At 38.2% G+C, this 25503-nt stretch overlaps 2 protein-coding genes across 2 annotated transcripts in view; one reads left to right on the forward strand and one right to left on the reverse strand.

Annotated features, from left to right (window-relative positions):
* Window positions 1-8186, reverse strand: part of PUDP (pseudouridine 5'-phosphatase) — a 75635-nt gene extending 67449 nt beyond the window's left edge. Inside the window, exon 1 of the mRNA XM_050910814.1 lies at window positions 8102-8186. Within this exon, the coding sequence (XP_050766771.1) occupies window positions 8102-8186 (85 nt within the window). The remainder of the gene's footprint in view (window positions 1-8101) is intronic.
* Window positions 7941-25503, forward strand: part of STS (steroid sulfatase) — a 106949-nt gene continuing 89386 nt past the window's right edge. Inside the window, exons 1-3 of the mRNA XM_050910793.1 lie at window positions 7941-8132; window positions 8912-9091; window positions 18895-18993. The gene's annotated coding sequence lies outside the window, so the exon portion shown is untranslated. The remainder of the gene's footprint in view (window positions 8133-8911; window positions 9092-18894; window positions 18994-25503) is intronic.

A 25503-nucleotide genomic window follows, 5' to 3' on the forward strand; every position in this document is an offset into this window, starting at 1 on the left:
GGAGAATGAAACACTGTATAACGCCGTATATATTATACAACGACAAAGGTCATGAGTAAATTCCTATGGATGTTAGATAGAAAGACTGGGCTGACAAAAAAATAAACTGGGTTTTCCTCTCAGTTGTCTTGCATTATCCCGAAACAAACTGCACATGAAACTAGCCCAAAAGAACCACACACAGGCACAGCACAGGCAAAAACTAACAGCAGAGGAAAAAAGTAATATATGGAGTGCTGATACCTAACTGGTGCCCAAAGGAAAGCTTTCAAGAACTAGAAATAAACCTGTTTCATCAGAGACACACAGCCTACTAGAAGTAGGACACATTTGATGACTTTTACAAAAATACTTCATATACCTCAAAAGGGAAGGAGGAAGAAAAGTAAGAATACATTTTAAAAAGAAACCAGCTATTATATATAACAACAGCAAAACCATACTTGGGAAAAAGCAGTGTCCGCTTAGATGCAAGTTTTTCCAAATTACAGCATCAGACTTATTGCCAAACTACTATGGAAAATGTTATTTATTATAAGAGGAATTAAAAATTATTAAAAGCTGCACAAGAACAGAAAGCATAAATAGCAAACATTGATACTGTCAATAGGTGTGCAACCCTTCAAGAAGCAAAATATTGCCCCCCTCAAAAAAAACAAAGAAAAAGAAAAAAGTTGTCAGCCATCAAAAAAAGAGACACAAGAAACAGAGACAAGCATTCCTCACTGGTTATTGAAGGAAAGGAAGTCAAAAGTGAGATAAATAAAACAGGATGGTTTTCTCCTGTCTAAGTAACAAGAAAAATGTTGATAAAGGTTGGCAGTACCTCAAGGAACTTTGGGTCAGAACACTGATTTTATTATTATTATTGAGGGGGAGGAAAAGGATAAATCGAGGTCAGGAGTCTTTGTCAGAACCATTATAAGATACAAAAATGATCTTGGTTAAATACTTCTCAGTAGTCTTGTGAAAGAAATGAGGATCAGTACAGAGAGGTACAGAAACACATAACAGAAGCAGCAACAATCACTAGCAGTCTCTACATCACACGAAAGAAAATCAGTTGTCCATAATGAAAGCAATAGATATCAAGTTTGAAGGGAGAAGATATTTAGCTTAATTGCTTTTGTGTTGTTAATTAACATAGTTCCTGGTCTTTAAAAGAGCAATGATCATATTGTGAAAATTATCAACACCATTAAGGTCTGTTGCCAATAAAGAAAAAAAAAAAAAGTAAGAAACTAGTTAAAAATAGTAACAAAACCCAACACTCCTCCCCCCCAACATTAGAAGTATAAATGCCATTTTTCAAGAATAAGATTGTCCCTCAGAGAAAATACACCAGCAGAACTCACAGAGCAGAATTTTGCTAGTAAACTGTCCTATCCAGACAAATTAAGGTGTCCTTAAAAATTGCACTCTCAAGAGTTCAATTGGCCAACTCACAAGGCTACATGAATGAATTACAACTACTCAGAACAAGAGCTGCAGAGTTGGGCCCAAGATGGCATACAGTGTAACCACTGCCAGTATGCAGAATAATAAATCCAGGGTTGTTAATGTTGTTTTTCTTCTTAAGTAAAAAGAAAATTGGAACGCAGCAGCTGGAAATAGTGTTATTATAAGGGAAAATTCTATGCACCTTTTCTTTGTGTGAAATTCTGTTCCATTTATGACACCTTATTATTTACATTCAAAGCAAAATAATTGGAACTTTATACACAAAACAGTGTATGTAGCCAACAAATATAAAACCTTATCATCTACAAACAGATTTGAAAATCTGCATTTAGGCACAGGAAGAGTCTGATTTTTATAAATGGTCAAACTGCTGTGTGCATCTTTAAAATGACTAAACAGAACCTTTAGACTCCCAGCACCTTCAAAACATACCTCTCCACTTGCTAAAGGCCCTCTAATACAACTGAATGCGTGTAACAGTCAGAAAACGAAAGCCACATTATTAACAGTGGAAATTCGAAATCTCTTGGGATTAATTTATTTAGCATGTGGGTTTTTTTCCTTTTAAAACCAAATGCTTTGGGTTTGGTGCAACTAATAAATAAATAAGCACCAAAAATACATTGCATTTGTGTGTAATTTATGTGCAATATTAAAATCAAACCATGGATCTTTCAGCTTGGGAGCATTCCTCTGTTAATTCCCCAGGGAGAAAAAAAGATCATTGCTAATGCTACCCATGGCATTTTGAAATGTGGTAAACATTACAGAAATGAAAAAAACCCTGTTCTACAGATGCTGAACTACTCTCCGATTCTAGGTTATTCTAACCACAAACAACAGGCAACTATGTGGATGGATAATTTGCGAATCATTCATGGGAATAATAGAAGTTAGACACTAGGTTAGTATGTTTGTTAGGTCCTTGCCAAAATTTTCCTTGCTGTTAAATTAAAATGTTAGCTTTCAAGCACATGACAAATCTTATTTACTCTATTTATGGTTACTTAATTCTCAATGAGGAGCTGTTTTACTTATCTCCAAAATTTGCTCATGAAGCATCTATGAGGTATTTTAATCTAATAATATCCTTAATCTCTTTGTTTTTGTAACAAAATACAAGTACATAACACAGAAGCAAGACAGTATTTTTGTTTCCTTCTTTGTTCCCCAAAATCAGATGGAAATGGAGAATGGCAAGAAAGTAAGTTTCCACTACCTAGAAGCAGAAAATAGGCTTACAAGATTGCCAGTTTATAGCCTAGGAAGATTAATTCCTACACTTAAGCCATAAATAGAGGAAAATCTACAGAGGACTGATGTTTAGTTGAATTGGTGCTATTTGCTCTGATGCAGAAGAAATCGGAAGCTGTTTTAACCTCCCATTCACACTGTAAAATAAAAGACAGCATGCACATACGCAAACTCCAGCACGGAACTCTTACCAGTTTTCCTGTAACAGCAATCTCCTAGGCAACTTGTACAATGAAATGAAAGTAAGAGTACTTTTTTGACTTCTGACCTTGTGACAATGGGTAGGTAACACTGGGGAAAAAGAAAACATGCCAAAACTCTTGTGAGTCTCACAACACTGCAATGAATTTAACTGCAAGTTAATTTCTTCTATATTATAGACCAGAGATTACCTGTGTGACTAGCCACGCAGGAGTTGCTTAGAAGTGGTACGCAAGAATCCAGCAGTCTTCTCCACACAAAGGAGAGAGCAGCTGCAAAAGCAGCAACTTCTGATCCCAGCTGCCTAAACTACTTCTCGCCCCCCTGTGAATGGTCAGAACAAGCTGGCATACCTGTGCCTGTACAGTCCAACACGACTTTGAGTTACGGCGAAGGTATCTTTCAAAACTAAGCTGCTTTAGAAACCATCTCTTTAAATCTACTTGAATATGCTGACTTATCTTATGTAAAGATGCCGTTTCACAACACTAAGGGACACCAGCAAGGATAATAATTTACTTAAAACGGTCACTACTCCTAACAAAAATTTAAACAAAAATAAATACATGACTAAACTGTCTACACTAAAGTGTCATGTTCTCTGCATGTTAATTTAGCTTTAGTTCAGCTTTAAGCACAATGCTAAGAAACATCTTTGCAGCAGTTTTCCTAAGTTCATTTGTCAGTTAGGAAAGGTTAATATTATACATGCAGCTTGTAGATAATTTAATTTCTAATTTAAAATCTTTTCAGCCCCCTACAAGTTTAGGCACAGATCAACAGAGGCAACATTCAATCCTGTTCGTGGTCTGGTGGTGGGGTAGCTGTTGGCTACAATTACGTAAAAAAACCCACTTGTCATAGCTCAAAATACAACCTATGCAGTAAGTTGAGAAGATAGATCCTAGGGGGCATTACTCTAGTTGTATATTTTGCACAAATTCAATAGATTTTTCCTTCTGTATCTTCAGCATTGGTTTTGTATGTTTTTACAATATGCTAAAATGCCAGGATCAGACACTAAACAGTACAACTATAACAAAAATATTTATTTAGGTATCAAAGATCCCTAACTTATGTTCTGTTTTTTTATTTCAGCCAGCTAACCCTGTACTGTGTGTGTCGGATAAGCACACACATAAGTAGGTTTAATAGTTTTAATTATACTACATACTAGCAGTTAGAACTGTAGTCTTCTGTAGGAAAAGACTAGAGCATTTTAAGAAAAAGCAATCTACTGTACAAGCGCTGAGCATTTATTGTTAGGATTTGCTGTAGGAAAGCAAGTAGAAATTTAACACTACAAAAGTGTTGGTTTAAAAAAAAAAAAAAGTACAGCAGTACACCAAAAATTCAAATTTAGTTATTCCTTTTCCTCTGGTTTATACTACACAGTGAAGTGAGCTCCACTTATAAACTATGCTAACTAAATCTTGCTGCATATATATAATAAAGCAGGATGTAACTGTAGTACACTAGCACAAAGGCTGTTTTTCCTATTGCAGCTGGAGTTTCCTACAAAAAAAAAGTCCTTCAATTAATTTTACCTATTAAATAACAAGCTGTCTAGAGGTGCTGTTCACATATTTTACTTACTAAATGAGAGCATTACTTTCCAGTGTGCTAATTTCCTGGCAACTGGAACAACAGACAAAAAACTAAGATTTCATCCAACAGCTCAAAGGGAAAGAGAAGGTAATCCAAAAGGAGAAAACCCAGAAAAAGCGTGAACGGCATTGATTATAAGTGCTGAAAAAAGGGTGTTAGATAACACTTCAAATAATGATACAGAAGGACTCCTAACGAAAAGGATGAAGTACTTGCATTGGCAGTTCAGGGGCAAGAACTTCCCTATTGAAGGTAAGCTGATATATCAAGGTGGGACTCAAGGACAACTTAATCAGTCTCAATTATGTTAAAGAGATGGGGGGAGATAAAGTCACAGAAGATCAGACTCAGCAACACTTTCACATAGCCTAGCCTTAGCCACTAAAGTATATGGATGCAGGTTCTATAGGGTAACACTTGGATTGTTTCCAAAGTCAAGAACCTTGTAAGTGCCTCAGACCTCATTTAAGGATTTTATACTCACAGTTATGAAGTATTCATGAATATTTTCAAAATCTTCCTATCAGAAGATATCCTACCTTCCTTAATCAGAAGCAAGTATGTCAGCTATAGAAAGCAAGTCCATGACACATTACATTAGATCAATTTAATGTTCAATTTTTCATCATTTACAGATCAAGTCATATTTGTTCTACAAAATCGGCAAGGTTTAGGTGAGAACCTCCAAAAACAGTCACATACATTTTCACACACTACTTCGTTGCGAAAATTATTGCAAAACCTAAAGCTTCAGATTCTGAAAAATGCAACCAGCTATCTAGGTACAAAAGTGTAGCTTTTAGATATCCAATACCAAAAATTTTGTTTGTGCTCTTTCAAAGGAAGTAATTTTATGCAGATTTCTATAGCTTCTAGAAATATGTATGTAATTCATTTTATCATCTTTAACACTATGTGACACATGAAAAATTTCCTAAGAAAATTAAAGGAGATCTTATTTCTCATGTAGGTTTACATCAATATAACCATTTGTCTCATTCAGAAGATTTACAGCAGACAGGTTGGGCAGAAAGCGTGTAGCCTGTGTGCCCCTATTTCATTCCTTCCCCAAAACTATTCCAAATTTCATGAAACATTCAGAAATCTTGGGGAAGTCCAAGCAGTCTCCTGACTGCCTTTCTGCCTCCTAAGGGTCACAACCGTCATGAAACAAACAGGTTCACCAACAATTATGTTAAAGTTGTGACAGAACTCGAAGTATTTGGAGGTTGAAAAGTACTATAAGTCCTCTGAAAGGAAGTGTACATTATGAAAATCATCAAGGTGGTGCCCCTTTTATGCCTCTGTACTGGAAGACACAAGAGTATTTTCAGTTTAATTTTATACATAATTACAGCTTTCATCACAGCTAAAAGATTACTGAAATACAACACATTGTTTCTATGCAACTTTTTAAAATAGAAGAAATCACATCCACGTTGTAGCGTAACGGTAACTAGGGGAATGGAAACACAACAAAACTTATCAGTGCAAAGTTTTGCCTCATATATAGGGATATAATAAATATATAGGGATAAAAATGAATTATACCAGCAGGCATAAACTCTTTATGTAAGTATATTTTATATATAAGCACACAAAATGCCATAATTTATGTCTGCTATTTTATTTGAATCCAGAAAGCGACAAAGTATTTCTCTGGAGCTATACTTTACAACACATAAATTTAATACCAGCAAGGAGTAGGTTTATACCTCAAGTGTCTCAATCTTGGCAAACTTAGGTTCAAGAATTATGGATCCTTTATAATTGCTTTCCCAGTATGAGGTACAGTTCATAATCTAGAGTATTTTCAATGCTTCTTCACTGTATGAACTGCAGGAGTTTGGAGAACTAAACATGAGTCAGAACCTCGATTTGTATTGGTTTTGCCTGTTTGGAATGTTACAGAAAGGCAATTTCTAAATATAGACAGGATAGCATCTGAGAAAAATGTCTTTAGTTCCTCGAATATTGTCCGAAGCTAAAGCACCTATCCGGTAAATACCTGTGCATAATAAATTCAATTAAAACTGATACAGAAATCTTACATATCCATATCAATGCCTAAATATTCATACTGCTTACCTAGACTGTTCTGTTCAGGTGAGTATTCTGTGTGAAGCACATTTTCAAATTCTGCTAAAAAGCGGTAGTAACTAAAAAAGCTTTCCTGAAACTGTTAAATAAGCATGAAATTAAAATAATTGGTTCTGGATTAAAAAAAAACCAAAAAACAAAAAAAACAAAACCAAACCACAACATAACCCTAGCTATTTGAGACTCCAGTGGTGAAACTGAAAATGAAACTGAAATAACTCAATCACTGTTTTGCATAGCATATTGAAAGTGCAGGTGAAACAGACAGAAACCAAAGGCTCTAAAATGCTTGAAACTATTTGTTATAGTGTGAGTAAAGCCATTTTTGTTTTAAACCACGGTAACTGAATTGCCTTCACCTGTTATAGGCATGAAGGAGGGAAAAGTGCACATTTCTTGGAAACAGAGTAATTCATTAGACTTCACAGCAGTCTCTCCAGAAACTGCAACAATTTGGGTTTTGCAGAAAGAAGGCACACACCTCAAGTTCACACTTTTTAAGAATTCACCCACATCCAACGCTGCTTCCTGTGCGATAATCCACGTGGACTATTTCAAAAACCAAGTCACATACAAAAATACTCCATTATTCTACAGGCAACATGCAGCAGAAGGCCCTGCTTCAGCAAATAGTTAAGAGCAGACTTAAATACTGTTCGAGTCATACTGACTATTCAAACCTCAAGATCCAATCTAGCTGTAGCACGGGAGACGACAGATTTCAGAATAGCCCTGCAAAGCTGAAAGTCTACTGATACAAAAATTGGGAGATGACTATCACACTAGTTTCCAGACTTTTCAGTTGGAGACTGCAACTCCAAATGCTTAAAAATGCTGTCCTGTACCCTGCACAGCACAAACAACCCCCAGGGCAAGGGACCCGCTGTTCTCGGCCGCCTCCTGCAGGCCTCCAAGCACCGGGGCAGTGTCGCACCCTCGGGCTCCTCCAGCTCTGCAGACTGGAAACCCGTTCTCCGTACCCGCTTTCCCTGGTTTTTAACCCCAATCTACCCCTCACCTCTCTCCCTTCAGCCACCCTAACCTCATTCAGTCCTACACCATTAAGGGTAAGCGCCCTTTGCACTCTCAGCCCCGGATCTTTTAATTCAGGCGAAATTTGCCCACGAAAGGCAAAGGGGGTGGCAGGACGAGGAGAAGGAAATAAATCGCTTCCTGTTGCTTTAATCCCTTCAGCCGGGTTTAAGCAACGCCGCCCGGGGCACCCTGGCTGCCCGCCCGGAGCGAGAGGGCCGTGAAGCACCAGCCGCAAGCGCACAGGCCGGTCCGGCCCGCTCTCCCTGGCCCCAGGAGGCGCCTCAGCGGAGGGGCGGCGCGGCGCGGCGCTAAGGGGGCTGCCCGCCACCAGCTACGGCCCCTCGCCGCCCGGAGGAGCGGGCCGGGCCTGGCGGCGCAGTGGGCCGGGCGGCGCAGGGCGGGCGCCCGGCCGCGGCAGAGGAGAGGGGCGAAGGCTACACACCCAGGAGGAGGCCGTCCATGTCAAAGATGAGGTGAGTGACCGGCCGCAGCGCGGCCGCGGAGGAGAAGGAGGAGGAAGCGGACATGGCGAGGCCAGAGCCCGTGTGGCAGCGGTGGCGCAAGCGCGGTCCGCCTCGGCGGCAGGAGCCACGGGGGAGCGGTGCCGCTGCGGGGCAAGGCCGGGCCGGGCCGGGGCCGTGCGGCGGTTGCGAGCGGGTGTTGGTGCCGGGAGCGCCGTTGGGCGGGCCGGCGGCTACCGCGCGGGGGTGGCCGGCAGCCAGCGGGGCGGAGGGACCTTCTCTGTTTGTTTTGAGTTCTTTTTGAAGAACAAAGTCTATGTCTCTTCGTGGGGCCTGTTCTGGTGGAGGACTTTTCTTTTTAAATCCCGTTTGGTACCGCTCACGGGAGAGACTGGGGAGTGGCTCGCGTTTTGACGTTGTAGGCAGTGTGTCCTCGCAAAACTTTTGCGTGCCTGTGTAGAGATTTATAAGGATACCGCTGGATCATAATCGGAGCCATAAACAAAAAGGCGCAAATCTATGTAAAGCTGTGAGGGAAGAGTAAAGTAATGGTTTGTAAACCCATCTCTTAAGGGTTGCTGAGTGTGAGAATAGTTAATTGTGGGTTGTTTTGGGTGGGTTTTTTTTCTGAAACATTCAAGAAGTTCTGAAGTTCAAGAAACAAGCTAGTACTCTTGAGACAAAGCAAAATTTTCCTGCATGGACACATCATCCGATTTTGACTGGGCAGCTGTGAGGGAAAGAAGTAACTTTCCTCATCAGTCATCCCTTTTTTGTTTTTTTTCATGCAGGTAACTCGCCGTTGGGCTTCAAGATTGTTGAAATACCAGTTGCAGAAGCAGACGTGAAAAGAGCTGTATCAGGCTCCCAAGGTGACATACTGGCTCGAAGATTTGTGCTGCTTTACAGTTCTGTGTGAAGGCGATGGTTAGTTGCAGCTTTGCGTCAAGGAAGTCCTGTCTTTTTTGTCTGTAGGTACGCCTCTCAGCAATCCATTTTTTTCTGACAATGCCTTCATTTGAATTGGCAATACTTCACCATTTTAGCAGGCTAGTGGTCATTTTTAAAGGCCTGACTGTAGGTGTCATACAATAATACTTGATTTTTAATTTAGCCCCCTTACGCATCTTACCTACCCCCAAAACCTATCCCTTAAAAGAACCCTCACCTTACATTTGTGAGAAATATCATAGACACAAAGTCCTCATACCTTCTTCTGTCTTGGAAATAATAAGATAAATAAAACATCCTTGGCCTTTACTTGTACATTTTAATAATAAAACTTGACTTTCAAACAAAGTTTTTTGAGTTTTGGGTTGGTTTTCTGGGTTTTTTTTAACTTGTCTGATATTGTAATGATTATGTTTGATAATGCTGCTTAGGCCCAGCCTATGTAGGCTAGGAAAAAGACTGTGCACAGTGCCTTAAATGTCTTTTAATAATGTCATGTGTAGTCATGACATACATCTGTTAGTTCTTGCGTAGATTTAAGAAAATGGGTCCTGTGCTTCCAGATCAATTTTTTTCATTGTAACCTTATGGTATAAGTGTTAAGAATGCCCATAGCTGTTTGGTTTCTGCAATAAACTGTGCAACAAGTCTATGTTCCAACTTTGTTTCAGACAGCAAATGTGTTAGTTTCCTTAGTAGTTCACTTAGGTGGGAGCATAGCTGGAATCAATAGAAGGGGAGGATCCTAAATACAGTGTGTCCAAAAAAGTGTTAATCTGTTAAAAGGAATAAAAAAATCATTATAGAAATTTCAATACTTGTAATGGTAGTATTCTGATATTACAAGAAAGAATGTGTTTCTGCTGTAAGAGTGTACGCTGTTGTGGCAAAAATTTCAAGAGGGTAAGTAATGAGGTTGTATGGCAGTTGTACCTGAGGTGGATTTATCCACTTTCTAATTATCAAATATTCTAAAAGACTTGTCTTCAATTGTATTTGCTGGCATAGTAACACCTGTACTTGTTAACAACAAAAAGCAGTATCAGTCAGGTATCTTGATTCATTGTTCTAATTACAGAAAGGCTAAGTATTTTGATCACAACTCCACCGCCTCCACCCTCCTCAAAAGGGGAGACATTAACTATTTTTAGCGTGTAAACCACCAGTTCATCTTAGAAGACATAAGGCTTATGCAAAGCTTTTCAGCATTTAAAGTGGAAATAAATCCTAAAGACAACCTTTATGAAAAAAGTCTGCAAAATTAAAGTGTAATACACAAGATGAACCTTTTTAGGGTTAAGTGGTCTGTGTTACAAATCCTATTGTGCACATTTCAAGACAGTCAGGTTACCTGATAGGCTGATGACCTCAATTTTGCTTTACTCTGGCTCATCAGTGATAATCAGTCTAATGTTAGCGTACTTGATTCTTCAAAGCTACATTCAAATGCAGGAAAATCTTCCCAATATAGACAAACTGTTTAGGTTTATTCAGCGTGACTAAGTCTTCTTACTTACAGAATGAAATTGGATGAAAGTCCAAGCAGAACTTTTAATTCATGGTGGAGCATAGTTTTCTAGATGCACAAGTAAGTGAAAATGCTGATCTAAGTTTTATTTGAGCTGTCTTAAATCCTTGTCTCAAACATCTCAGCAGTAGTATTTGGGTGTGTGGTCTTTTTTTTTTTTTTTTTTTTTTGAAGGAGGAGTGAAAAGAAGTTGAGACTGAGAGTTGTGCAATTGATTTTTTTGTTTGCTACTTTTTTAATTATTTATTTTAAGCCTGTTTCAAGTGATGAGGACTTGAATTTAATAACTTTTGAGTTGTGGGAAGCATACTGTGGTGGAGGTACAGTAACCATGAAAACTGATAGTTAATTATATGCCTATGCACCTGATAGATGCTTATTGAGAAGGGGGAACTTGGGTTACTGAGATGTAATCATGCAAGTAGACTTGAATCCTGCAAAGTCTGAAGAACACAGTTAACTTCATGTACATTTTTTTTAATGAATTTAACTTGCTATTTGGGCATATACCAAAGCAGATGAATAAATCTTTGCCAAGTTTTAAATTTTATGGTGTTACATGGTACATATACATGCTGGATGTCCAGGTTTTTGAATGACTGTAAATTAGCTGCCTATAGGTAGCCCTTCTTACCCCAAACAAGTCTGTTTTGTCTGGCTTTGTAATAATATGTTAAAATCACTTTGTTTTTATTGTTCTTGCATGTGAGATAAGGTGAAAATACTCAGGTGCATATCCATGGGGTTATTAAGTATGCAACACAATGTTTTACATACACACTTCTCATAACCTTTTTTTAACCTTTGTATGTTTGTTTGGGTTTTCTTTACCTTGAAGCTAAAAAGTTTTCCACATCACTGAAACTTAGGTGACTGAGTTCTTTTCCTGGAGAGTAAAAGCATCAGAATATGCTGAAGTCTTTTCTTAGGTAATACACGACTCAAAAATTGCAGTTTCCTATTTCACTACTTCATATTGTGCTCAAAACATGGATTCACTTACAGATTTTTATACCATTATGCCATTGATGGGAGCATCATGCACTATGTGTTTCACACAGAAGTGACTTACATTATGTTTTTTTTGTTCTACAGGTGCCTTGGCAAAGAGGATAAACAGATTATAATCCGTTTTGGTTTGAATATTAAAAAAGAATCTAAAGACTTGAATAAAGCCAGTAATTTAAAAGCTTTCACAATAATTTACATGGACAGCTGTTAAACCCACTATTAGTAACAAATTACTTGGAATGACTTAGTTAAATGTAATTTAATTCAGGTATCAGCTGAGATTCACAACAGTTGCTATAGTTGAGCCTATAAGCTCTCAGAAAATGAAACCCCTCCCAGTGCTGGATGTCACCAGACAAGAGCTTTTCACTCTAAGAATATGAATTAAGTGGATTTTATTGTTTCAGTTCATGTTTTTATGGTTGCAAAAGGAAAAATGAGCATATGTCTTAAGGCAATTAAATAATACCATACACCTGCTGATCTAAGTCATGTTTTATTGATTACATAAGTGAAAAGGGAGTATATCCTCTTTAATCAATCATATGGGTCTTCTTACAGCCAGACAAGTAGGGGGAGGAGAGCCATCCATTTTCTGGATTTTTATATTTGCCACCAATTACAAGTGGGTTAGTTACAAAGGCAAGAAAGATGATGTGTTATGCTTCAGGAGAATAAAGCAAAGAAGATATAGGTTGGTCATCTATAAATTTAGATGAGGCACTATAAAAAGGTTCTTAAGCAGCAATGAGGGGTGAAATTCTAGGAAAGCCAACCAAGCACACAAGAGGGAGCAAGGGATCTAAGATATTTTTAGATGTCAATTGCTGTAAGTATTGATGGGATTGTACAACAGAACGAACGGTTTCTGAAGCTGGGAAATGAAGCCTTAATGCCATGCTTCAGGGCCTTCTTTTTGTTTCCATTAAAGTCAGTGAGAATCACTTTCTCTCCTCTATGGCTCGTGAGTTAGCTTTTTGACATAATTTTTGGTCTTCCAGTAAAATACTGGCTGCACACAGGCAAAGTGTTCAGGTGATCAGCAGTGTCATTGTAATTGAAATCCTGAAGTGCTTGATGGGTGGGTCCCGCTTAGCCTTAAACTATCAGAAAGATTAGGGCAGAAGGGATTGCATCCCCAGATAAGATCTGAAGTGGTGTACTTGTTTTGCTTTTCCTGGGTGATATGGGCTTCCTCTGTAGGATCATTTGCAACTTTTATTTATCTAACTTCCCATTGTTGCAGGAGCCTAAAATATTGGTTATGCTCTTGGTTTTCTTTCTTGTCTGCATGTGAATTTTATGGCTATATTTTTTCATTTTACTGCAGTTTGATTGTTACAGATTATAGGAAAACATCTGTATTTGTAGTGCCACGTGGAATACGTGTTCTGTCAGCCTTCCAGAGCAAGACATCTGTCAGTTGGTTGCCGGCAATAAGGGTGGAACTGAATGCAGTCACCCTTCCAGTGGTCCCTTTCAGTCTTGTGTTCCTAAGCTCAACCTCTTCAAAGGCTGCAGTAATTACATCTTCAGATGGAAAAGAGAGAGAAGGAATTGTGATTCTCTGGGTCACAGGGTCTCTAAGCCACTGATCTGTAATGCTCCAGATTCAGGTTTTATATGTGTATTCCCCACTCAGCATGCAACGAGCTGGAGAGTTGAATATCCAGAGCTCAGACTTTCTGCCTATTTTGTGGGTGCATGCCTTTATGATTTTGTATCTACCCAGAAGAGTCGAGCAGAGATAAATGAGTTCGCTGACAGCCAGCCCAGAATGTCTACATGATCAGGGTAAACATGCTATCAGCCTAGGTAGTGCAGGGAGACTGTTGGAGGCTGTACTGTACAGTGCCACAACCTTTCTTTTTTTTGCAGTGATTCTAGCAGTCTGAGTGTCTAGATCTATCTAGCCAGAGAAGCCATAACACTGTGCTGGAACAGACGAAGTAGCAACTCTGATCAGGAAACAGAAATGGTGGGAAGGGAGAGGAGAGGGAGCAGTGCCAAGCAGAGTTAGCCAGCTGCTTCTTGAGTCCCTATTGCAGCTGAGTTGTATTAGATACGTAGCCTGTTCTTGACTAGAGGAGTTGGGACTTTTCCTTGGCTGCAGGAGTTAGTGTACCTCCCAACCAAGTCACAATTCCTCTCTTCCCTCATGAAGCTACTGCCCTGTTTTCCTCCCTACATATGCAGACACGCAAACATGCACTGGTAGTATACTCCAGAGCATGCTGTTGTGGACAGCCAATGTCCAATGTGCTTTGTAACCACTAGCATGTAGGGCACTGACTAATTTTTGGGTGAGGAAACAGTCCCTTCATTAGGTTGTCCACCTACTTTTAAGCATATGTTTACGTGCCTTGAGAAATTAGGTTCGATGTGTTGTAACAAAATGTATGACAAAATGATCACAGAATCACAGAATGGTTTGGGTTGGAAGGGACCTTAAAGATCACCTAGTTCCAGCCCCCCTGCCATGCACAGGGACATCTTCCACTAGACCAGATTGTTAAAGCCCGATCCAACCTGTAGCCTTATTTCTTATTTTATACTTTGAACTAAAATTTTCTTAGCAGAAGATCAATAACAGATACTTTTTTCATAAAACATCTGTAAAACAAGAAACACCACTTGTAAATACTGATACAGTTAGATATTAGGGATGCCTAGAAGGAAGCATTGTAGTCCCAGTGCTGATTTTTCCACACACACCCCCAAGCCAGCTAGCTCCACCTACTAAATGCATCTCAAACATTTCACCTTAGGTTCTGTAAGGTGAATGATTGCTCACAGTGACACTGCAGGATTGAAAGATTCCTAGATTTCCATTTCATGTGCTTACATATAGGTAAGACCACAAGAGACGTTCAAGATGTAGATGAATTCTTTGAGACAGAATGGTATAAGCTTAAAATATCTGTCCAGACATTACGCCTAAAATTTTCTAAATCTTTCAGTGAATCTTTTGCTCTGCTAGGATATCCTGTGTTCTTCCTCTATGCTTTTTTTTTTTGATTTAACAGATTTCATTCATTTAACCTTTCCTCATAAGTTATGCTTCCTGAAGCTTTTAGCATTTTGATTGCTCTTCAGGATTCTAGTTTTTCTGTATCCTTAGAAAAGTCCAGCACTCAGGTACATTTTTGTAGCTGTGGGTTTTACAAGTGACCAATAGAAAGGCCATCTTTTACTAATAGACTGCCTTCTTAGTCCCAGATACAGAATACCTTTGAATTAACAAAAGAACTGAATTACCATTTTTGCCATAGTTTTATTTTGTTCACTAATAAATGATTTGTAATTCTTAAGAATATTTTTTACTACTGCTGCTTAGTCAGGTTGTTCCCCATTTTGTACCAAGCCAAAAGCTAAAAACTTTTGTTGCCACTTGTCCAATTTAAAATACTCTTTATGGATTACTTCTAGCTGTATCCTCATTAATTAAGAATAGTCAGTATTATACTTCACTGAAAGAGATCAGTAGCAACATATCTAGCCCATGAAGAGCTTACTACCTCTTCATACAGTTTGAAAGATTTTTCTGCATTTTTAAGTATGAAAAATTACTATCTTGCAAGTCTGATGAGGCAGCTATCTGCAAGAAGCTATGTTACAGAATGAGTTGTATCACTGTTTCAAAAATGTTGCATGTGTCATTTGGACCAGTGGCTGCTACAAGCAATAGGGAGTAAGTACTATATTAATGACCACGTTTGACAGCCTGGCTCCATAATCTGTTTTTCACTGACTTTTTAGGCCAACAGTTATGCCCTCATCTGGGAAAATTAGACTCATGCAATTTTCCGAAAGCTATTAACAAGACTTCTAATATTAAGATGGCTGTATATCCTCAGTAAGTAGGATGTGCCATCCGGAGACTAGCCACCTTGTGTTGTGGTCATGAAATGAGGTAGAGTTAGGCTGTATTCTTGAGTTGCAGAGCTCGGAAGAAAGCCTATGTGCTTCAGGAAGCCTAGAGCTTCCCTCAGTAGGTGGCACTCTTGGCACTGAACCTCCACCAGCATCTTCCGGGGTGGTGTCTGCACTAAAGCTTTTTAAAGTTGGTGGAAAAATAGTAAACCCTTGCCTACTTGCAATTTTTAAATGTATTTAGGGAAGTGATTGTTGCTTCTTGAAGGACCTGACAAAGGGTGGGGACCTGCGTATTCATCTGCTTTTTCTGACTTCATCACATCCAGGAAGTATAATAAAATACATTATCTAGTAGATCCAATGAAATATATTTTTCCTGTCTGTTCAAGCCCATCTTTCTTTAAAGATCCTGTTCTGTTTGTGGCTTGAGGTAGCTTAGACAAGTAGTATTTGATAGTCAGAAACTATGGCTATAGCGACTACAAAACCTGGATCTTTATTCTACCTGGCATAGCTGATACGTTCTTCCAGCTAAACTCCTATATGTAACTCTTAACTAAAGTTAAGCACAACCATGAAAAACAATACCAAAATCATTAGTAAAAACCATTGTGACTTCCTCAGAACTGCACAAGGTCCTTTGCAATCCACAGATTTCACAGGTTCATATAATGATTCTCCTACATCCTTCAGGATAACTACATGGCTACAGAATTTTTAGAGTGAAACTTGTCACTGGTGTTTTTGGACTAAGACAAAGAATGAATGAAGTTTAAACATCTTTTTTCACTGAAGAGTTGTTGCAGAATAAATATTCTCTAACATCCAATAATCCAATTTGTACAAAGTCCCTAAGGAACAGCAGGGCTGTATCTTTTAATTCTGGATATGTGTGACTTTCAAAAATATCCTCTGAAATTAGCTAAGTTCCTTGGGTTTTACTGTGATAAGAGAAGCTAACAAATAGCCTTTGTTCCATTTTTAGCTCTGTTATTGTCATTTGAATCCCTGTTAAATACAAGTTTGTAGTAGCAGATTTATGTGGAAGCATAAGCATTTAGATGTGCACCGACATTCAACCAGTCTAAGACAGCAGTGTATCGTGTTTTGTTTTTACAAAGATGTATGTACTGTACCTGGTAGGTGAACAATTAGTGGTGTGATTAAGTTAGATCCTAAACTTTTAAAGCTTTGGCAGAGATGTTTTGATGAACTGAGACAAAAGGTCTGCCTCACTGCAGCTCTGCACTTCCACTAGATTCCAATAAGTCCAGTCATGCATCCTTCTATCTCCTTTTCTTCCCAAACACTATTTAAAAAATTATTTCCTTTACCAATTCAATGAGTTAAACTCTCTTACACATATGAATGTTCATATATAAATGAGTAGATACTGTCTCCCACTTGGTGACCAGAAGACCAAAGTACCTTAAAAAACAATATTTCTAACAAATTATGAAAGAAAAAATAAAGTTAGTCTCTGTGTTCATATCCATGTGGGAAAAAAAAAAAAACAACAAACAAACCACAAAACCACCTATTGGTCAAAGCAGATAGTATAATCCAGTAAACAACATAGATCTGTTGCATATCATTGGAGAATACATTACTGGGTAACATAGTACCCTCTTTACCATAGCCTAAATGCAGCCTCCCTGTTAGCATTTCAGTTTTCTGTCCTACTTATGGTTTGAAGTCATTGAGTAATTGTCACTTTAGCACCCTTTAGTGATTTCTAATCAAACATGATGAAGAAAGCCAAACAAAGAAAACCCCTCAGTTCAGTCTTCATTCAGTGCTCAGATTTGGATAGAAGGGGAGGATGTTTGTTTTTTCACTCATTAACTCATTGTAATTTTTTGCATACTGTTTTAGTTAGAATGAATAGATCTTTTTATGCTGCATTTTGGTTTTCCATATGAAATGCCTTGAATTGTCACGTTAATTAGCACAGACAAGTCTTCTTTTCATTCAATCCATCTATATTTTGGCATACATATCCTTGTTTTATCACTACTTTCTTCTAATTTACATGATTACAAGTTTTTGAATTAATGTTGCTTAATAATAATTTGTTTAAATAAAATTTATTGTAAGTAAATAGTTATACATCTCTGAAGAGTTGCGGTGTATGTACATAAGAAACTTGGTGAAGTACAAGTATTTTTGTGTTTTGCCAATGGATGTTGTATCTTATCTGTTGTAACTCTCGTACTGCTTCTTATGTCTATATGAAGGATTTTTTCTCAGTACCTTCTAAAATATGATTTATCTAAAAATATGATTAATCAAAAAGATTAAAAACTAGCCGTTTGTTTATTTTAGGGAGGTTGACAAGATTTTTTAAAATTGTCTTTTTTTTCACTTGTTAATGGTTTCAACAACTGCAAGACTAGGTGCAGAGTTTTTCAAAGGTTTAAGGTAGAGCTAGCATTTTCTGTTTGTATTTGAGACAGAGAAAGGTTGGCAATTTAAAATTGTTTCGAAGTTGTTACAGTACGATGTTATTTTAAAGTAGAGGGAGGAAAAATGCAGGAGAAAAGCTCTGAACAAGGTGTACTGATTTCTTGAACCGCAGAAAAAAATAATTTAAATTTTGCATTTAGACAGCTGTTCAAAAACATTGATTCAGTTTGATTTCTCCCAGTCATTGTTAGCTTCAATATTTTGCCTGGAAGAAAAGTAAAATTTTATATTTAGAGTATAAGGCTTGGATTCTGGTAAGTTTCATTGGCATTGGTTGTCACATGTCGTTAGACATGCATCTTTCTCTTCCTGATCAAGTTTCCTTGTGAAAAATACATAGATTGGGGTGGAGGGGGGAAGATAATACGTAAACTAGCTAGCACTTTTCAAAGTTTAACGAATGATTTTTCATATTAGGGTCCTTGAACTTCCCGGGAGCAGTCATTTTCTGGGAGCACATACAGTTTCCAAGAGAATGCGTAGTGAGCAAACCAGGATGGGCTATGGTGTACAGTATTTACATAGAGAGAATCTCTAAATAGTTCTGTGCATCCAATGGAAAAGTTTGAAAAACACTGATCTGAAATTATGCTTAAAAAGGTGTTTTAATGCAGTTTCTCAGAAGTTGCTATGTAGATATTCTGAAGGAACCCTTACCTTGTGTACAGAAGGCAGAAATGTACCTGAGGTTCTGGCACTGCCCTTGTTTTCCAAAAATATGATGCAAAGTCACTAGCATTTGAAAAGCCTAACAGGAGATCTTCAGCAACAAACTAAAAAAAGTGTCTTGGTTAGGCACGTGTATATATGCATTATGAAAACATGTTGAGATTGTTTCCTACGAGTGAAGTAGTGTCTTATCAAGAAATATTGTTGGTGTTATATAACAAGTTGTCTTTTTCAGTGTTTCCTTCTTTTTTCCCCTACACCTTTCTGTTTCAGTTGACGTGACTGGACTTTGTTCCCATTTGCTGATAATAAGTGTGCAGCCATCGTGTTTGAAAACTAGAGGCAGAGACTGAAACAATTCCGTGCTGCAAGGTAAAATGCCCCTCCTGCCCCAAAGTCTGTCATTTATGTATAGTTTCATTGTAAACATTGAGGTCATGTAGTTGGAGTTCATATTCTTTCACAGCTCAAAGCAAATTCTTCATGACAGGAAATTAGTAATTATGAGAAGTAATAACATATGCAGTGTTGTCTTTTCCTCATTAACTTAATACAATGTATTTTGTATAAGAAAGAAAAAAAAGGATGCTAATACTGTCTACTCTTGTCTGTAAGATACTATCAACTGTAGTGGCGAATTATTTTGTAACAAAATGCACTTCATTATTAAGTATTGCAATGGAGTAGAACATTCCCTGCCTACAACAGGTTAAAAAGTGTATAAGCTTTACTTGAATTGTGAAAGCATTTTGAACAAAAAAGAAAGCAGGGTGTTTGTGAACTAGAACATTTTCCAGCTGTGCAACGGTGGTTTTTCTCTTACCACTTAAGCTCTGGTTGTTTAAAAAATAATGTTAAAAGTATATGTAATTTTGATTACGGACTCTGTTTCAAGAATCAGATGGAAATGAATTGTTAAATAGTTTTGGAGGGGGTTAGGTTCTGAAATAAGCTTGTGTTGAAGTGACTCTGGTTTGTGTGCAGTGACAAAATCTGTTTGATTCAAATGTGGAAGCCTGCAAGACTTAACTGTAACTTTTTAAGTGATATTAAATAAATCTAATCTCTTCCTCTGTAATCTCATACACATCCAACCTGCTAACTGGGGGTAAATACAGCTACTGAGGGGACAAAGTCTGTAAGGGGAATCACTGAGATAGGATGGCAAGGAATAATAGAGAAAGAGAAAAGGTAAGGAAAAAATCATCACTTCCAAATAGGTTGTATCTGCCAGCCTTACACAGAAAGACACATTTAGGCAACCATGCTGAGACAAGAAGGAAGATGAAAGAGGAGAAGCCTATTTAACCAAAACAAGTGTTGAACAGGATCTGACCACACATATTGCTTGCTATGCAGTTTTGTAATGACTTGTTAATAACATGGATTCCATACATTCTGTTTTCTCACAAACAAATTTTTTGCTTGTGCCCTTAGGGTTTTCTCTAGGTGGATTTTAGTAAGTGCAGACCTGTATCTAGATGTTAAATCCCTGTCAGACCAGCAGCTGAGGCTGTTTTAATACCAGGAGAGCCACAGTCACCAATAGCACTGTATACTGCTTGCTGGTGGAGGAGCCTGTGTTGTGGGGAGAGGAGTCATGGAGGAGGCAAGCAGAGAGATGCAGCAGCAGCATCAAGAGTAGTAATGGTAGAGTGTTAGTGACAATAGCAGTACCTGGGCAAGCAGAATTGGAAGCGTCGAGGAGCTGCATCCAAGAGGTATTCAGTCTGAGTTTAGATCAATGGCACATTAATACAGGATTCTTGAGTAGGAAGGGATTTGGAATAGGGTAGGGCATGGTTTAGAAAGATCAGAATTGCAGAAGAGTTTGTGGGGTGGCTTCTTGATTGTATGAGAGGAAGTTTGGGGATGAGGAGGAATGAAATAAATTAGTTTAGGGTGAGAAGAAGGATAGGAGGAAGACAAGACATTTGAGATGGATTGTTAAGTGCTTAACAAGAATTGTGGCTATGGCACTCTGGGCTGTGAACATAAAAGTTTGAACTGCTTCAAGTTCACAATGATAGTGATCTTGGATTTTTTACATCCTAGACAAAAGTTTTAAATTAAAAGGTAATGGTGTAAAAATGGCCTCATCTTTTTTCTACCATGCTAAAGAATCAGTTGATCAGCCATACTCATAAGGAAATCTTAGAGCATAGAGCTCAGACAGACCTGTTTTCCTCTGACATTGTCTTAAACTAGCCAGACTGGTGCTTGTATGGTGTTGTACGCAAGCATGCTTTCTGCAGGAATCCCTAGTGTTACAAAATTTATTTAAGTAGAAGTCAAAGTCAGTAAACTAGAAGGCCTCTTTATCCTTTTTTTTTTTTTTTTATTTGGTAATGTTTATATTCTGTACTGCTGACAGAACTGGCAACTCTGACGAAGAAAATTAGAAGTTGTTGACATGGATTAGTCATTTACAAAAGTTACTCTTAGCTACATAAGAAGTGTCATGTCTCCAGTTCATATGTTATTATAATAGACAACTGGATAGGTTGTCTATTATAGCAGTTGTCTAATAACAGCAGTAAATTATTAGTCCTGAAAAATGCATGTTGGACAGCGGGAATGATATATTCTTTTTCACTGATGAACAGAATCTATCCTTTAAAAACATAAAGTTGTGTCGTACTTAAAGGCACGGAGCAAAGGAAAATGTCCTTTCTTAAAAACTTACTTAAAGACATTCTGATATGATTGAAAAAGCATGTTATTCATTTCAAACATACTTGCAGCATGCTTCAGTCCAGGTGAAAAGATAATGAGACCCCTGGAGCTATTATTGAGAAACTTTTCAAATGCTAAAAGGAAGTTAATACTGGTATACCACAAGAACATGGAAAAAATGCCTTTTTGGAATACTTTTTATATTTATTTATGCTCTTGAAATGTCATACAAAATAAGGTGAAAATGAAGTGAATTACTATAGTCTTGAGCTAATGATAATTTTCATTCATTCATTTTGTCGTGTTGGGATTTTGCCTCTTAGCTCCTATGTGTGAGGGAATGGTGTTCTGACTTAACAGCAAGAATTTACAAGTTTCCTAGAGTCCCGATGAAAGAGAGAAAGAAAGAACTAGAGAAGAGAAAGGGAAGGGGAGGGAGAGCGAAGGGGGAGGGGAGGGAAGGAGCAAGAGTTTTCTGCTCACACAGGGCAGAAGGAACCTGGATACCTTGTGGTTTACATTGCTGTTTTTCCTGTATTGCTGTAATACAATATATGCATTTCTACACTGTTTGTTCAAGGTACTCTTTTTCTGTCAGGCTGTAAGGACCTACTTAGCCTCTTCTTGTATTGTAGGCAGATATTTTTAGTCTTAGAATTATTTGCTGTTTCAGATATCCTTCATTTTAAGACTTTCATTCTAATTGTTGCCTAATCCTGTGATGTTTAAATTCTGTCCCTCAAATATTTTGCCAAGCTAAGTATATTCACAATTTTTATTTTTATTTTTTTTCTTGATGGGGGAGTAAGTCAGCTATTCCTTTGTATACTTACTGAAATTAGTAAATTATTAAATATTTGGAATTGGGACAAAAAGTTGGCTAATATATATGCCTTATTTTGTAAATGTCTTTGCCCTTTGGCTTGCACATTTTTTAGAAGATTCTGATGTATGTAGTTTGCAGTCAGGCAGCTATATAACCACTGTGCAGCTCATAATCCTTCTTCTGCTGATTGTACAAGTGTTCTTTCCAGGATAAGTATTTTCCTGGTTTGTAAGACCTCCTAATTTCATGATCCACGCCTTTTGTTTCCGAGTCTGTTTTCCAATAATTGTATCTGATTTTAAAGCTATTTTGTGATTTTAGGGTTTACAGTGAATAATGCCAGTGGAGTATCTCTGCATTAGAGCTGGTTAGAAAATGGCTTACCATCTTACTATTTTTTAAATATATATATTTCTGAAGCTTTTTTCCAGCATAATTGGGGCGAAATAAAATTTATGAATGGATAATTCTATTCTCTTTGTTCTAATTTTGCATTAGGTCTTAAAAGAATGGGGGACTTGGGGGGTAATCTTTTAACCCTCTTCAAAATATCATAGTAAAAATATCTCCCTGCCCAAAAGAACAACAGAAGTGGTTTGGTTTTACATTGTAAATGCGAAACACGTTATTTTTCTAGGTGTAAAAGTAAAGGAGAACAATTTCATTTTTATATTGTGACATGTTAAAAAACTTTTTTTGCTTTAATTTTTTTTCCCCCACTAAAAATAATTTTGTTAAAAAAAATTCCAAACAAGTTTTCATGAGACGTGTTCATGACTATTTGCAGAATGAGGACATATCATTCCCTGAATATTAGTTGTATGACAGAAGTAACAAAAAACGTTTTCCTTTGTTTTAGAAACTGTAGAGAAGGAATTTGGTCTTCAATAAGCAGCTACGCTTATTTATTTTAAATGTCTCTTACTTGTGCAAATGAAAAGGAAGGAGAAGCTATTCTTTTATGTCTTGTGAGCCTCCTGCTCACACCAGCAACACCATAAGTCAGCTGATCTCGAATTATTTTTTACTTAAAAAGCTTTTCCGTTTCTGTCTGTGGGAGAAGGCTCACATTTAGAATCTGGATGGATTCAATCACAGCAAAGAAACTTTTGGCTAATGGTAATCAATGAAAGTAATCTGCCACTAGATCCATTCATCCCTTTTCATTTTAAGTGTGGTGGGTTGGCCCTGGCTAACTGCCAAGCACCCACAGAGCCGCTCTCTCACTTCCTTCCCTCCCCTCCCCAGTGAGATGGGGGAGAAAATAGGAGGAACAGGAGTGAGAAGACTCATGGATTGAAATAAAGACAGGGAAATCACTTACCAAGTACTGTAATGGGCAAAATGACTTTGGGAATTAATTTATTGCCAGGTAGCATAAATATTTAATTACTGATTGGGGTATTGGGAAACAACAAAAAAGGACAAACATGTAAACATGCAGGAGGAACACCTTTCCTCCCACTTTCCCTGGCTCAACTTCAGATTCCTCTCCTCCACCTTCCTAGTCTCCACTTCACACCTTCACTCCAGACATCTCCTCCTGCCATGTTACTGCCGCAGGTTGCACTCAGTCCCTGCAGTGAGGCAATGGGTGGCACAAAGACAGTGCTTGGCCGTTTCTTTCTGCCACTCCTTGTTGCTCACTTTTTTCCTCTCCTCTGGTGTGGGCCCTCCGCCCTTTGGGCACGTACCTGCTCCAGTGTGGAGCACCTCCTACTACTGTGGCCTTGTTGTTCCCTCCTCCTCCTCTCTCTCTGCCCCCTGCCACCCTCCTCTCTGTGTTCCTTCCCCCCCAGTGTTTTTTGCCCTTTCTTAAATATGTTTCCCCAAGGTGCCACCAGCTTGGCTCATGGGCTTAGCTGTGTCCTGCAGTGGGTCCATTGCAGAGCTGGTTGGAACTGACTGTGTTTGACACAGGGCAGCCCCTGGTCTCTTCTCACAGAGGCCCTCCCTGTAGCCCCCCCGCTGCCAACACATTGACACCTGCATCCGATACATTACCATGAAAAAGTGATGTTGGTTTCAGTAGCTTGGTAAACTGAGATAATCCGAATGCAGATACAAGTAATATTTTGTTTTGATAAACATGGGAGGCGTGTTTTTTTCTTATACTCTAATGCTTTTTCTAATACATGTTCTTTCTAATAGTGTTTCTGGGAAAGAACACAAAGATTGGACATAAATAGTAGTCCAGACACAAGCATTTCCTCTCAATTAGTTTATGTACCTTCTAATACAGCCGTTCTCAGTCTCTGCAATAGGACAGATTGAACAGCTCCTTGAGGACAAACGAGAGGGGTGCTTGCAGTACCCCTTTCTCCATCAAATGATCTGAGTATATCTATATCGTATGATAAGTACACCATTACTGTGTCTTCTCCTACCCCTTATGTGACAGGACAAGCACGTGCATCACTGTCCCGTGATGAGAATGAATGCGTCGCCGTGGTGTGATGGGGATCAGAGGAACATGTGTGGTACTTGAGCATGTGAGTTGCTGCATTCCAGTGACATGACCAAAATGTACGCTATCCATGTGAATCGCTGGACAGTGCCCATGCATATTAACAGACTTGTCCTTGTCATATGTCAGGAGCTAAAGTGTTTTTTCCTCTGTGACAATGACCTCATGAAAGAAGATAATAGGATCTAGTAATGACTGACCAGTCACAGGCTGGTTTGGTTGCCTTGTGTGTGCGCAGTCCTTAGGCAAGAGGGCAGCAGGGAGTAGGCTGTGAACCACAGTCAGGCTGAGCTCGCAGTCTGTTGGTTGGTCACCTCTGACAACAGCTTCCTTGTAACAGTGGGGAAAGTAATTTCTATTCTGTCAGACTTCTGTCAGAGAAAAGTTTATTTGTCTGATCAGACTTGTGATTGTAACTTGAATACAGGGTTGGTTGTAGATGACTTCAATCAGAGAATTACCAGTATTCCTATAAAATAATCCTTGCTGTTGGATGTAATCACTTTTATATCAAATATCTTTTGTTTGAGAGTAATAAAAGAATAAAATATTTTAAACGGAATATTCATCAGATTGCTATACAGTCTGGAAAGGAAAAATACTTATATGCATCCCATGGAGCAAAATTTTGCAACTAAAACTCATGAAGAGTTGTCCCTAGTTCTCAGATTTCAGTGGAATTACTCGCAGAGTAAGAAACTGTTACATCGGTAAGGTTGGTAGAGCACGTTATACTAATTGAAAAATGTAGTAGTTGTTTGTTACACAAAGTTGTTTTTTCATATTTTATGCTGAGCACACATAGGCAACCCACTATCAAGGTGGGATTTATTTCATGCAACTTTATTCCTTTGGTATACATCTAGTCTAAACTAGATGTTTAGGCTCTCTTTCTAGTCTGTGGAAAAAGATC

The sequence above is a fragment of the Gymnogyps californianus genome, chromosome 1 (assembly GCF_018139145.2).
Source record: "Gymnogyps californianus isolate 813 chromosome 1, ASM1813914v2, whole genome shotgun sequence".
NCBI classification, from domain to species: domain Eukaryota; kingdom Metazoa; phylum Chordata; class Aves; order Accipitriformes; family Cathartidae; genus Gymnogyps; species Gymnogyps californianus.